This window comes from Amblyraja radiata, chromosome 3 (assembly GCF_010909765.2).
Source record: "Amblyraja radiata isolate CabotCenter1 chromosome 3, sAmbRad1.1.pri, whole genome shotgun sequence".
In the NCBI taxonomy this organism is placed as follows: Eukaryota; Metazoa; Chordata; class Chondrichthyes; order Rajiformes; family Rajidae; genus Amblyraja; species Amblyraja radiata.
Window position 1 is genome coordinate 57,845,744 of NC_045958.1, and position 12,945 is coordinate 57,858,688.

At 43.7% G+C, this 12,945-nt stretch overlaps 1 protein-coding gene across 3 annotated transcripts in view; it reads right to left on the reverse strand.

Annotated features, from left to right (window-relative positions):
- The window catches only part of focad (focadhesin), a 233,122-nt gene that overhangs the window by 35,488 nt on the left and 184,689 nt on the right, over positions 1-12,945 (reverse strand). For all 3 annotated transcript variants that reach the window (XM_033017834.1, XM_033017835.1, XM_033017836.1), the window contains 3 exons: positions 12,452-12,541; positions 8,702-8,849; positions 2,566-2,685 (listed from right to left, as the gene is read on the reverse strand). In XM_033017834.1, coding sequence (XP_032873725.1) covers positions 2,566-2,685; positions 8,702-8,849; positions 12,452-12,541 — 358 coding nt within the window. The remainder of the gene's footprint in view (positions 1-2,565; positions 2,686-8,701; positions 8,850-12,451; positions 12,542-12,945) is intronic.

The following is a 12,945-nucleotide window of genomic DNA, read 5'->3' on the forward strand; positions in this document are numbered from 1 at the left end:
AAAAGTTATATGAATAATGAAAAGTGGTCATTTTGGTGGATATCATAGGGCTGTCAGCACTTGACGTTTATTCATCATGAGTCTATGTTTAAAAATAATTGCATTTATACTGCGTCTAATTACATTCTCAGGATATCTCAAAACATAGCTAAATTTTACTAGTTGGCATGCATCTGTTTATTTTGGGGACTATTAGTAAAGGTAAGAATGTTGGACAGGGCTTCTATTCGTCCAAAAGATCTTTTTACCTTCACACGAATGAGTTGACAAGCTCTATTGATTAATGCTTCATCCAATAGATAGCATCTCCTCCAAGAACAAACATTGGCACTAAAGGCCAAATTTGGAACATAACCTCATGCCTGAGAGACAGGTTTCTGATTCAGAAGAAAGAATGCTGCCCCTGAGGTAAGCTGAACTAAATATGATTGAAAGCCTTTAAAATGTCAACCTAGCAGCACAAGATTTATGCTGTCATAAATATTAGCTGATTGAGGTGCATGGAAAATTAAAAAGCTCAGTGCATGAAATTACTTTTGTTTTGTTATATGGTTATATGGTTATATGGTTTTGGTTCAAGATTCTTTTGACAACTTTTTTCCACCAAAAGCATTTTGATTAAAAAATTGCTAAAAAGTTTTAAAACAAGCAAATTTGAATACATTTAAAATGATGGCCATGGATTACAATAACACTGTTAAGTCAGACAACTGGGCACAACAAGGGAGTTGTTTCAACATGTCAAAAAAATCACCATAGTTTAGGCCGATGGAATATCACTTTCCACTGAAGTTTGGCATGGTAACTTTTACATTTGATCAGCGATTTTATATTAATGTCTGTATGAAATCCGGGGTCAGGAACAAATCGGCATCCCAGAATTAAGCAGACTGGCTACAAAAATATGAAAAGAATCAGAACATTTGGTGGAATAGCTGGACATTATCATACTAATCAATTAAGATGATAATTGTTGTTGATGTTGACACTGATGTTGGAGACCTGTATTTTCTTTAAATTTGTATTATACAAAGGTAAGTTGCATTAATTATTCTCTTCTTCTTGCGTATGGCGTGCATACCTAAAGTTGTAGGACAACTTGTTCTATTTGACTGTGCACACCAGGTTGATTGCATTCGTCGAAACAGGGCGGACCACGTGAAGGTTGCAATCTCCCACTCCATTAATTATTCTAACTGATACATAATCATTGCTGTTTATGTTTACTTGCTGTGAAGCAGAATAGTTAGTTATGTGTTTGAATCTTTACATCATTATTCTTTGCCTATTTTCCTAGTTTACTTTCAGTAAAAATACATAAATGGAATGTCATTGAGGCTCAAAGTGTACACTGATATAGATTTGTACATGTCGGTCCACTTGAGTCAAGTCCCGGGAGCAGCAAGGGAATGAGGGAACAGCCCGTCATTGGGAGCTTCTATTGCCACTAAACACAATTAGTTCTCTGGAAATAAGCCATTTCAGTGTAAAACAACGGCTTTTTTTAAGAACGTCTGGTCCGAGAATATCAAATAGCAACAAAATCAATGGAACTGTGACGTGACAGCAGGGTCACCTCAGCAATGTCCAGTTAAAACGGATAAACTGAAAACCCTGTAATAAAAGTCTCAAATGTGACCTTATTTTGAACCTACAATACAGTTGCATTTGGATTTTTAGTTTATTTAGAGATAGAGAATGGAAACGGGCCCTTCAGCCCACCGTGACAACCAGCGATCTCTGTTATACTAGCACACACTACACACTAGGGATAATTTTTACCTAAGCCAATTAACGTACAAACCTGTGTCTTAGGAGTGTGGGAGGAAACCGGAGCACCCAAGTAAAAACCCATGCAGTCACGGGGAGAATGTACAAACTCGTACAGACAGCACCCGTAGTCAGGATCACACCCAGGTCTGAGGCTCTGTAAGGCATCAACTCTGTAAGACATCAAACCTTGCGCATAATGCTGCCCATGGCACGTTGATGTGAGGTATGAAGCTAACCAGAAATCAGCACAGATTGATCATTTCACACAGAAAAGCTGTAAGAAAGGTTGTTACAGCACAGGATCTTCTCCTGAAGGAGAAATTGAACTATTTCAAAAATCCATTTGCACACTAATTCCACTTAAACGTAAGATTCAATCTTGCAAGAGGTAAAGCACCTGCTGTGTCTGTTCCCCTGCTGAGTTTTCCTCCTACTGCTGCTCTCCAATGCCAAACACAAAATTCAGTCTTAGTTAAGGGATGGATATTCACAAGAATGGCAGCATACTTTTTACTTTTCCGCTTCCTATCTTTTGCACTTGGCAAGAGATGAAGGAGCTTCTCTCCTTTCTGCTACAACATAGTACCGTGAGATGAACTGTGCAAACCTAGCGTACCAAAATTCCAAGGTCAGAGAATTAAGACAGCGACCTTGACATTCTTCTGGTTTCCCAATGAGCTGCAGTATGAAACTTAAAAAGTCCAACACTGACTTCATGGTTGAGTATAACTTTGTAAACTTGAGTATACATCTTAATCTTGAGCATGTGAAGACCGTTGATAGATAACTGACCTGTTGACTCTGCTCTGTCAAGGTGCGCAGCTTATTCATGATCTCCTCGGCCTCATTCGGTTGTATGATACCAGCATTGAACGCAGAAATACATACGCATGCAATTGAATAAGCCAGAACCTGAAAAATATTAATTTTTGATCTTTTGATAATTTCCTTGCGGTCGGTCACATCTTACCTTTTTTGGACCATCGACTTGGCTACTAATTTAGCCTCAATTCATGAAGTTAATCAGCAGGTTTTATTTCTACAGATGCCTACTGCACCTCTTCACATTTACAGTTACATAGACAATAGGTGCAGGAGTAGGCCATTCGGCTCCTTATATTAACAATTGCAATCATAACATCAATCTTATGTAGATACAAGCCACTGCAGATGCTGGAATCTGGTGCAAAAACATAAACTGCTGTATGGTAGCATCTGTGGAGGGAAATAGGCAGATATTTCGGTTGAGACCTTTCATCTGGGCTTCATCGTGCACTTGGGACGGATGAATTAGGGCACTGAATTACTGCAGAGAGATTGAATGTGCAAACTTGCTTGCCAAGATTGCGAGGTTGAAGAATTAATACAAAAATCAGTGAAATAAAATGAGAAAATATATTGGCAAAAAAGATGACCGAAACACTAGAGGATAGCATCTAATCCAACCTATACTTTGTTCTCACTACCTCTGCCTCTCTACCCCCCTCCCCAACCATTCCATGACATGTCCACAGCTGCGTTAACCCATTGCAGCCTCAAGAGTTAAATCAGATTGCAGGCCTTGCTGACGTTGCTGCCCTACGAAGTGGAGATACCTGCAAGTGATAACTATGTCTCAGGTGGTGGATCCTGAACCCCGTCCCCAGAATCACTGACGGCCTTTTGATCCTTTAAAAAAAATGTTTCTAAATGTGAAGTTATCCACTTTGGTGGCAAAAACAGGAAAACAGACTATTATCTAAATGGTGGCCGATTAGGAAAAGGGGAGATGCAGCGAGACCTGGGTGTCATGGTACACCAGTCATTGAAAGTAGGCATGCAGGTGCAGCAGGCAGTGAAGAAAGCGAATGGTATGTTAGCTTTCATAGCAAAAGGATTTGAGTATAGGAGCAGGGAGGTTCTACTGCAGTTGTACAGGGTCTTGGTGAGACCACACCTGGAGTATTGCGTACAGTTTTGGTCTCCAAATCTGAGGAAGGACATTATAGCCATAGAGGGAGTGCAGAGAAGGTTCACCAGACTGATTCCTGGGATGTCAGGACTTTCATATGAAGAAAGACTGGATAGACTTGGCTTATACTCGCTAGAATTTAGGAGATTGAGAGGGGATCTTATAGAAACGTACAAAATTCTTCTGGGGTTGGACAGGCTAGATGCAGGAAGATTGTTCCCGATGTTGGGGAAGTCCAGGACAAGGGGTCACAGCTTAAGGATAAGGGGGAAATCCTTTAGGACCGAGATGAGAAGAAACTTTTTCACACAGAGAGTGGTGAATCTCTGGAACTCTCTGCCACAGAGGGTAGTTGAGGCCAGTTCATTGGCTATATTTAAGAGGGAGTTAGATGTGGCCCTTGTGGCTAAAGGGATCAGGGGGTATGGAGAGAAGGCAGGTACGGGATACTGAGTTGGATGATCAGCCATGATCATATTGAATGGCGGTCCAGGCTCGAAGGGCCGAATGGCCTACTCCTGCACCTATTTTCTATGTATCTATGTATCTATGTAAATGTCTTTGATTATCAGAAGCAATCAAACATTTTTGAGATTTAAACAATTTGAAAACAAAAAATGTTAGTGGAAAATGTAAAAGGACATCGACGTTAAAGAAATGAATTGAAACATTGAGTACCATTTAAAAAAAAAGCATATCCCTGTACAGGTGCACAACCTTTTATCCGAAAGCCTTGGGACCAGACACTTTTCGTAATTCAGAATTTGTCGGTCTTCGGAATGGAAATTTTTTTGCGTAGATTTTAATGGCTGGCTCAGTGGTAGAGTGCTCGGCTCATATCCGCAAGGTCGCGAGTTTGCGCCTTGATCCTGGCAGTTACTCGATCGCGAGTTTGAGTCTTCAATGTCGTTTTTTCTTGCAGAATAAATGTTTATATGAAATGCAGTGTAGTAGAGGTGTACTGACTGTGTGGGCAGAACTTTGGAAGTGATTGCCCACCAGTCTAAAAAGCCGCTGTGTCTCCCTGTCCCTGGGATAGCAGGGGGCGATCAAACAGCACAATACCCCCCTCCCCCTCCAACTCCAGAGGAATCCGCTCCCCGATGGGCCGCTACGGCGACAAGTGGCAGTTTGCCCACAGCCTGAGCTGCGCCCCCTCATCCGCTACCCCAAGAACAAGACGTACCTTGCACACCATCAGCTTCTGCCCCTACGTGTTCCTCTGGAGTTGGAGCGGGGCTGGGCTGGAGTTGCTGCTGGCTGTGGGTCTCTGGGATCTCCGTGCTTGCAGTGGGCCTGGGGGTCGGTGGGCGGCGGTGGGAGCTGTGGACCTACGGACCTACCTCCGTGGAGCTAGCCAGCTTCGGAGCGTGGAGAGCTGCGGGGGCGAGCTGCTGCGACCCGACTCCGGTGGATGGTGACACCGGGAGCCCGCGGGTCCCCGGTGGGAGACCGTTTTGCGGGGCACCGGCAGCGGCGACTTCTCCCGCCCGAATTACGGGGTTGAGAATGACCTGGAGGGGGGCCTTACAATGCCCGGCGCGGCTGAGTGGCCGCGGACTTGCTAGCGCCCGCCGGGGGCTTTGACCTCGACTTCGGGAGAGGAATGGAGAGCAGGGGAGAGACAAGTCTTTGCCTTCCATCATAGTGAGGAGGAGACTCACTGTGATGGATGTTTATGTGAATTGCCCTCTCCCTCTGCAACTGCAAACAACCCCACTCTCCTGCAAGGGCGGTACAGTTCCCGGAGGATGGCAGGTGGCCGGAGACGTCAGGACCAACAGGAACCCGCTCCCCGATGGGCCCCTACGACGCCCCGAGCTGCGCCCCGTCATCCGCAACCCAGGTTCCTCTGTAGTTGGAGTGGGGCTGGGCTGGGCTGCTGTTGGCTGTGGGTCTCTGGGTTCTCCGTGCTTGCGGTGGGCCTGGGGGTCGGTGTCCAATTGGTCCTGACGTCTCCGGTGACTGGCACGGCCGACGTGAAGACAGTGCAAAGCCCCCGCGCCGGTGCAATGGGCGGGGAGCTGGAGAGGGGAGGGAAGGGGTCACACACATGGCCGGGAAGCAGAAGGGTGTAGGTGGGGTGAAACTGAAGGGAGCGACAATCTGCACTGTGTATCGTGAGTCTACCGTGGGAACTTTTTAACTCAGCGGGCAGGCAGCAGCATATTGTCAATTATTAACCCTCCCGTGCAATATACCCTCATCTTCTCTTTTATGAATGGGGATTTAGTTCCCCTTTCTTCGAGGACCGACCGGAGGTTCCGCTGTCACCTCTGCGGGCCGCCTTCGGTGAACGTTTTCAAGGACCTTTCTTCAAGGACCGAAAAAATGGCCGCTATTCGGAGGTTTTCGTTATTTGGATCTTCGGATAAAAGGTTGTGCACCTGTACTTCCATTTGCGACCCAGGTCAATGAACCCATTCAAATGAATGAGGTCATGTTACAATTGTCAGCGAATCCGATGTACTCAGAGGTCACTTACAAAGTTATTTTTCACTCAGCATGACTGGTCTACTCCCCTGGATTAGAAGCGGCAAGGTGGGAGATCTGGTCAAATTTAACAGGGCTGAGAGCAATTATTTATGGTGACATTTCTGCTAGTACACGAACAGAGATATTTATAGTTCAGTCAAAGCAGAGAAGTTTGAGAAATGGATTAAAAAACATAAAATACAGCAATTGGGTTCAAAATTAAGTAAGTCACAATTGAAAAGGACACAAAGTGCTGCAATAATTCAGCAGGTCAGGCAACATCTCTAGAGAACATGGTTGGGTGACATTTCGAGTCAGGAGCTTTCTTTAGACCCTCCCAACCTGAAACATCTGCTATACATGTTCTCCAGAGATCCTGCCTGACCCACTGGATTACTCCAACACTTTGTGTACTTTTGTGTAAACCAGCATCTGCAGTTCTTTGTTTGTACATTAAGACAAAGTGGATCTCTGTTGACTCTGACTCAGTCACAATTGGAGTACTGTCCAGTTGTGAGTGCCACACTTTGTAAAGGTTTCCCAGGGGATGCCAAATACGAAGAACCAAAATAATTCCAGGGATTTGGCACCTTAGTTATGTGGACAAATTGGGTAAGTTTGGTTTCTTCTCCTGAGAAAAGAGGTGGTGGTAAACAGATTGGAAAGAGCAATTTAAAATCATTAAGAGTATGGACTGGGTGGAAACGCTTTATATTAGCGGATGGGCAAAGAAATATTAGACCCTGGATAAGGTTTATTGTCCAAGGAACCAAAAGAAATGCTTTTAAAGTCTTATGCTTAGCAAGTAGTGAGGGTTTGGAATGCACTACTAGGGAAGCTGTGGGGGTTGATTCAATTGCATAATTCACAAGGGAGCTGGAAGTATCTCAAAAGCAAATTTGCAGATGACACAAAGCTGGGTGGCAGTGTGAACTGTGAGGAGGATGCTATGAGAATGCAGGGTGACTTGGACAGGTAGGGGGAGTGGGCAGATGCATGGCAGATGAAGTTTAATGCGGATAAATGTGAGGTTATCCAATATGGTAGCAAAAACAGGAAGGCAGATTACTATCTAAATGGCGTCAAGTTGGGAAAAGGGGAAGTACACCAGGATCTGGGGGTCCTTGTACATCAGTCTATGAAAGTAAGCATGCAGGTACAGCAGGCAGTGTAGAAAGCGAATGGCATGTTGGCCTTTATAACAAGAGGAATCGAATATAGGAGCAAAGAGGTCCTTCTGCAGTTGTACGGAGCCAGAGTGAGACCACACCAGGAGTATAGTGTGCAATTTTGGTCCCCTAATTTGAGGAAGGACATTCTTGCTATTGAGGGAGTGCAGCGTAGGTTTACAAGGTTAATTCCCGGAATGGCGGGACTGTCATATGCTGAGAGAATGGAGCAGCTGGGCTTGTACACTCTGGAGTTTAGAAGGATGAGAGGGTATCTCATTGAAACATATAAGATTGTTAAGGGCTTGGACATGCTAGAGGCAGGAAACATGTTCCCGATGTTGGGGGAGTCCAGAACCAGGGGCCACAGTTTAAGAATAAGGAGTTTAGAACTGAGGCGAGGAAACACTTTTTCTCACAGAGAGTGGTGAGTCTGTGGAATTCTCTGCCTCAGAGGCCGGTGGAGGCAGGTTCTCTGGATGCTTTCAAGAGAGAGCTAGATAGGGCTCTTAAAAATAGCGGAGTCAGGGGATATGGGGAGAAGGCAGGAAAGGGGTACTGATTGGGGATGATCAGCCATGATCACATTGAATGGCGGTGCTGGCTCGAAGGGCCAAATGGCCTACTCCTTGTCTATTATCTGAAAGGAAAGCATTTGCATGGTTTGAGGGAATGGGAAGGGAAATGACTGGAGAGCCCTGTGGACGTGATAGGACTCAGTATGAACCATGTGGTCATTGTATCAAATGGTGTGAATCCAGGGCACCGCCTGCCTCAAGCCGGTATAGCACCCTGATGATGTTGAAACTCCAGTCTTTCTTCACAAGTATAAAACAAGCTGACTCTAACACCCTGGGGCTCTTGGAGGAACGCACAAAGTTGGGGTAATTTATCCTGACAACTCCTTTTACTATTGAAGGCAAATGGGCAAATACAATTCAGTCATCAGCTCCTTTCTAATTAACTGCTCATGAACTAAAAAAGTCAATACCATTATTAACTCAGCAATATTGAAGAATAGCTAGCGAGTTGGTAGATAACCAGAGGACAACAACATTCTTTAGACTTAGTGACTCGTGCTGCTTTCTATGACAACTCAAAAAGCTAAGTGTTGCCAGGACAGGGCTATTGAGCACCTTTGTACGGCTTCTGGCAAAAAACATGCCGACGAAACTGTACACGTGTCCGAGTCTGGAGATTAATTTCGAGCCCACATCATCACTATTCATTATTTTACTTCATCTTAATTGCAACAATGGCAAAATATGGCTGATAGTCGAAAGTCTCAATCTATTCTTCTGTGCATGAGCATGCTACCTCTGAAGCAACCTACCTCCTGCAGTACCCTGGTCTGAGTTGCACTTTCATCCAAGCTAGTGCAGAGCTTCCCAAGGGTGACAGAGACATGCACACGGGACTCTGTTTGGCTGCTGTGACTCATGAGGGATAGAACCAGGCCAACTCCCAGGATACATCCTGTACTGTAAAATAATAAAAGCATCAACTATTAGAATTATTACTGGAGACTGTTTACTCTCAAGCCTCCGCTTCGCGGGCACTGCCAGTTCCCAATTTACTTGTTATATAGAAAAACTATAAATTTAACGTTTTGAATTGTTACATTTATCTAATGCATGCCAGTGGCACATTATACTGTCAAATAGTCACTGGGTATCGTGTTCCCATGAAAGCTAGTGCTCAACCCGAGGCTTATATTTTGCTTCAGATTTCAGCTTCTGCAGTCTCTTGTCTCTAGTTTTCCTGAGTAGGCCAGGAGAAAAGTTCTCATTCCAATCCAATATGGAAAAGGATAGGTACTGTTAGGAAATTCACCCCACCCTCCCCGAGAGACTGCAACACAAAATAACCCTCCAAATGTCACATTACTACCCCTCTGCCAGTTCCTCGGACAGTGCAGCACTCCATTTTCTAGACAAGGGTCGGCCACTTTCTTTCAGTGAGGAAGACGTTCGAGACACAGGTGGATCGCAGCACCAAAAGCTCCATCGCCAAGCCAAGTGTATCTGACCAGGTACTGTTCTTGGAGCTATTGATGCCAAGAGACACCATTGGGTGGGGGGGGGGGGGGGGGGGGGGGGGGTGGGTAGATGACAGACTCAGGATAAAGAGCTGGTGGAGGAACCTTTGAGGCCAGTTAACCACCCCTCATTGCATTGTGAGGATTTCATCAAAGTGCAGAGGAAAGGCTGATCGACCTGGGGTGATTGGCAGAGCAGTGTATCATGTTGGAGAAGAGTTTTTTTGTTTTATTTCAAATTTCCAGCATCTCAAGAGTGTCATATGGATCGGGAACAGAACAATGAATTTCTTATTTGCTGCAGCTTGACAGGCACACAACAGGGGGAGGGGGAGGGGGGGGGGGGGGGGGGGGGGGAGGGAGAGCGCATATACTGTACATACAATCACACACATAATGCAAAGACAAAAGCAATGCTCCCTAGTCCATGTAGTCTGCAGCTTATTTGGAGACTGTAGCGTTTAATAGCCTGATGGTTGTTGGGAAGAAGTGGTTCCTGAACCTGGACGTTTCAGTTTTCAGGCTCCTATACTTTCTTCGTGGTGACAGGAGTGAAATGCGTCTTTGAGGCAATAACTCCTGAAGATCCCTTCGATGATGGGGAGATCAGTAAACACAGAAAAACCTTCAAGCCAGACAATGAGTTGTGTTATTGTGTTATTCAATATGATCATGGCAGATCATCCAAAATCAGTACCTCGTTCCTGCTTTCTTCCCATATCCATTGCTTCCATTAGCCCTAAGAGAAATATCTAATTCTCTCTTGAATACATACAATACTTGTGATGGACTGGGCAGTTTTCATCACTTTTCACAATCTTCTTCGTTGCTGGACAATTTGAGTTGCCAAACCAGGCCATGAAGCAACCAGTCAATACTACTGTGCACCTGTAGAAGTTCAAGGGAGCATTTGTCAAAATTCTGAATCTCCTTAGTCTTCTAAGTTCCTTGGTTTTACTGACATTGAGAGCAAGGTCACTGTGGTTCTGGCACCATTAGGTCAGTCGATTGATCTCCCTCTGACTTGTTGCCATTTGTAATTCGTTAAATAACGGTGAGGTCATTGGCACATTTGAAGAATGGAGTTGAAACTGTGTTCAGCTACACAGTCATGAGTATAGAATGAGTAGAGCAGGCAGATGAGCACTCAGCCTTGAGGTGCTCCTATGATTATTGAGGAGAAGTGTTGCATCCAATTTGTACTTATTGTGGTCTGCTGAGGAGGAAGCAGAGGATCCACTTGCAGAGAGATGCTCAGAGACCCAATTCCGTCAGAATGTTAACCAGTTTGGAGGGGATGATAGTATTGAATGCCGAGCTATAATTAATGAACGACAGCCTGGCTTATGTGTTTTTATTGTCCAAGTGGAGCAGTGCAGAATGGAGAGCCAGTGAGATCGCATCCTCTGTTGTACGGTTGTGGCGGTAGGTAAATTGTAATAGGCCCAGGTAGGATATGTGCCATAACTAACCTCTCAACACACTTCATCACCACGGATGTTAGTGCTACCAGTTGGTAGTCATTGAGACATGTCACCTTATTCTTCTTAGGCACTGGTATTATTGATGCCCTTTAAAAGTAGGTGGGAATCTCCCTGATGGAGGTTTAAGATGTCTGCACAGGTTTTAAGAACGCGACCAGATATACCATAAGTTCTAGACACATTCTGAGGGCTCACCATCCTGAGGGATCGTCTGGCATCTGCCTCTGTGATTGTAATACTATTGGGAGCTATGGAGCCTGGGAAGGCATAGCAGTGTTCTCCCTATCATAGCCTGTGTTGAACACATTGAGCTTGTCTGGGAGTGATGCTTCGTTGTCACCGGAGCTGCCCTCTGGCTTTGCCTTGGAGGAAGTAATGGCGTGTAAACAAAATAAAGTCCATAGTAGATCGTAACTGAGGTATGGTTGTGCTGAGTGTTATGCACCGTGGTTCAAGAGTCTGATGGTTCATGGGAAAAAGCCATTGTTGAACCTGGAGGTCTCAGACTCCTATACTGTCTTTCCAAATGTAGATGCAAGATGAGAGCATGGCAGTATTTGTTGATTTCCAGCTATTATTTCATGACTTCCTGGTAATGTTTACTGCTTGATTTCAGAGGACGATAATACATGGGGAGGGTGTAAATGGAGAGGCAGATGGGTGTTCGAGCTGTGCTAAAATCAGAGATGCAATGTGGAATGAGTTTCAAGCCCCATTGTCTTTTTCATTATTCATTCAAACATAAAAAAAGTATTCTGCACGTAACATGATTTTGATTTGAAACTTCTGTACTCAGAGTAGCAAGATGCACAATCTAATTGTATTAAAGATGGTGAAATCACAAGCAGACCTGTGTAAACAGAAACAGATTTCATTTCTGAGCCATTAGCTTAAGTGAAGCTTGAAATTCCACATAATGTTGACAATGCTTTGTGCACCATCAGGAAGAAATTCATTCACCGAGATGAAATGACAATATGGTTGTGATACATAGAACCAAAGTTCTAAATGAAAGCACCATATGCAGCTTGCACTTTATTGTTGTTTAGCTGATGCAACATTAAATGAGTTTCAAGCCCCATTGCCTTTTTAATTATTAATTCAAACATAAAAGCAATCATCCTGCTGCACGTTATTTGAAAGTTTTGTACTCAGAGTAGCCAAGGTAAATATACATTGCAACACATCACAGTCATTCAGACATAAGACTAGAATTTTAATACTGCCTGTAAGAAAACCACCAATAGAAACTATTCACCGGAGGTAAAATTGTGCATCCAGATCATCACATTACGAAATGCTTTCAACTTTATAGGATTGAGCTCAATCCTGTGCTCAATCCTGTGCTCAATCCTATAAAGTTGATAGCATTTCGTAATGTGATGATGAGGACAAGCACGGCATAATCTGGCAAGTTCGCTCCACATTATTGTCAGGATATGGGGAGAAATATCTCATGGATCAAGGATTTATCTTGTAAAAAATCTACTCACTTCATTTTTTGGCAGATTCGTCAATTAAACTATTTCACAAAAAAAACATAAAAATCTGTAAACTTTACTTGTATTCCAGGTTCATGTCAAAGCAGCATTTCTCCAATGCATCGAGAGATTTCATGAGCAGCAAATTCATTTTCTGTGCTGAAACATCACTGGAAAATAAAGATCATAGTTGGCTTTAAATTTGTATGGATGATTTCATACTCAAAAACTGATTATGTTCTGTAAATCCAACCATGAAATAGCTTGAAATAATGCATGCTGTGCTTGTAAACCCAAATGGATTGAGATTAATTTTGACAGGATGAGAAGGGTGGTTCAATATCCATTAATTGCAAATAAATGTTCTTGCAATTATCACTGCTGTTTCATCCAAAGTCCCTGAACATTCATACATTAGCAAATACTCCACTTGCAATATCCTGATAGGATATTTAAGAAATGTGTTTTATTTGATGCTAATTTCCTGCTGATCTTCAGTACAATAATTTTGAAGATTTACTTCAGTTGCATTTCTCAGTTATACAATAGATTTGATTTTCAATTCCCTCCTGCT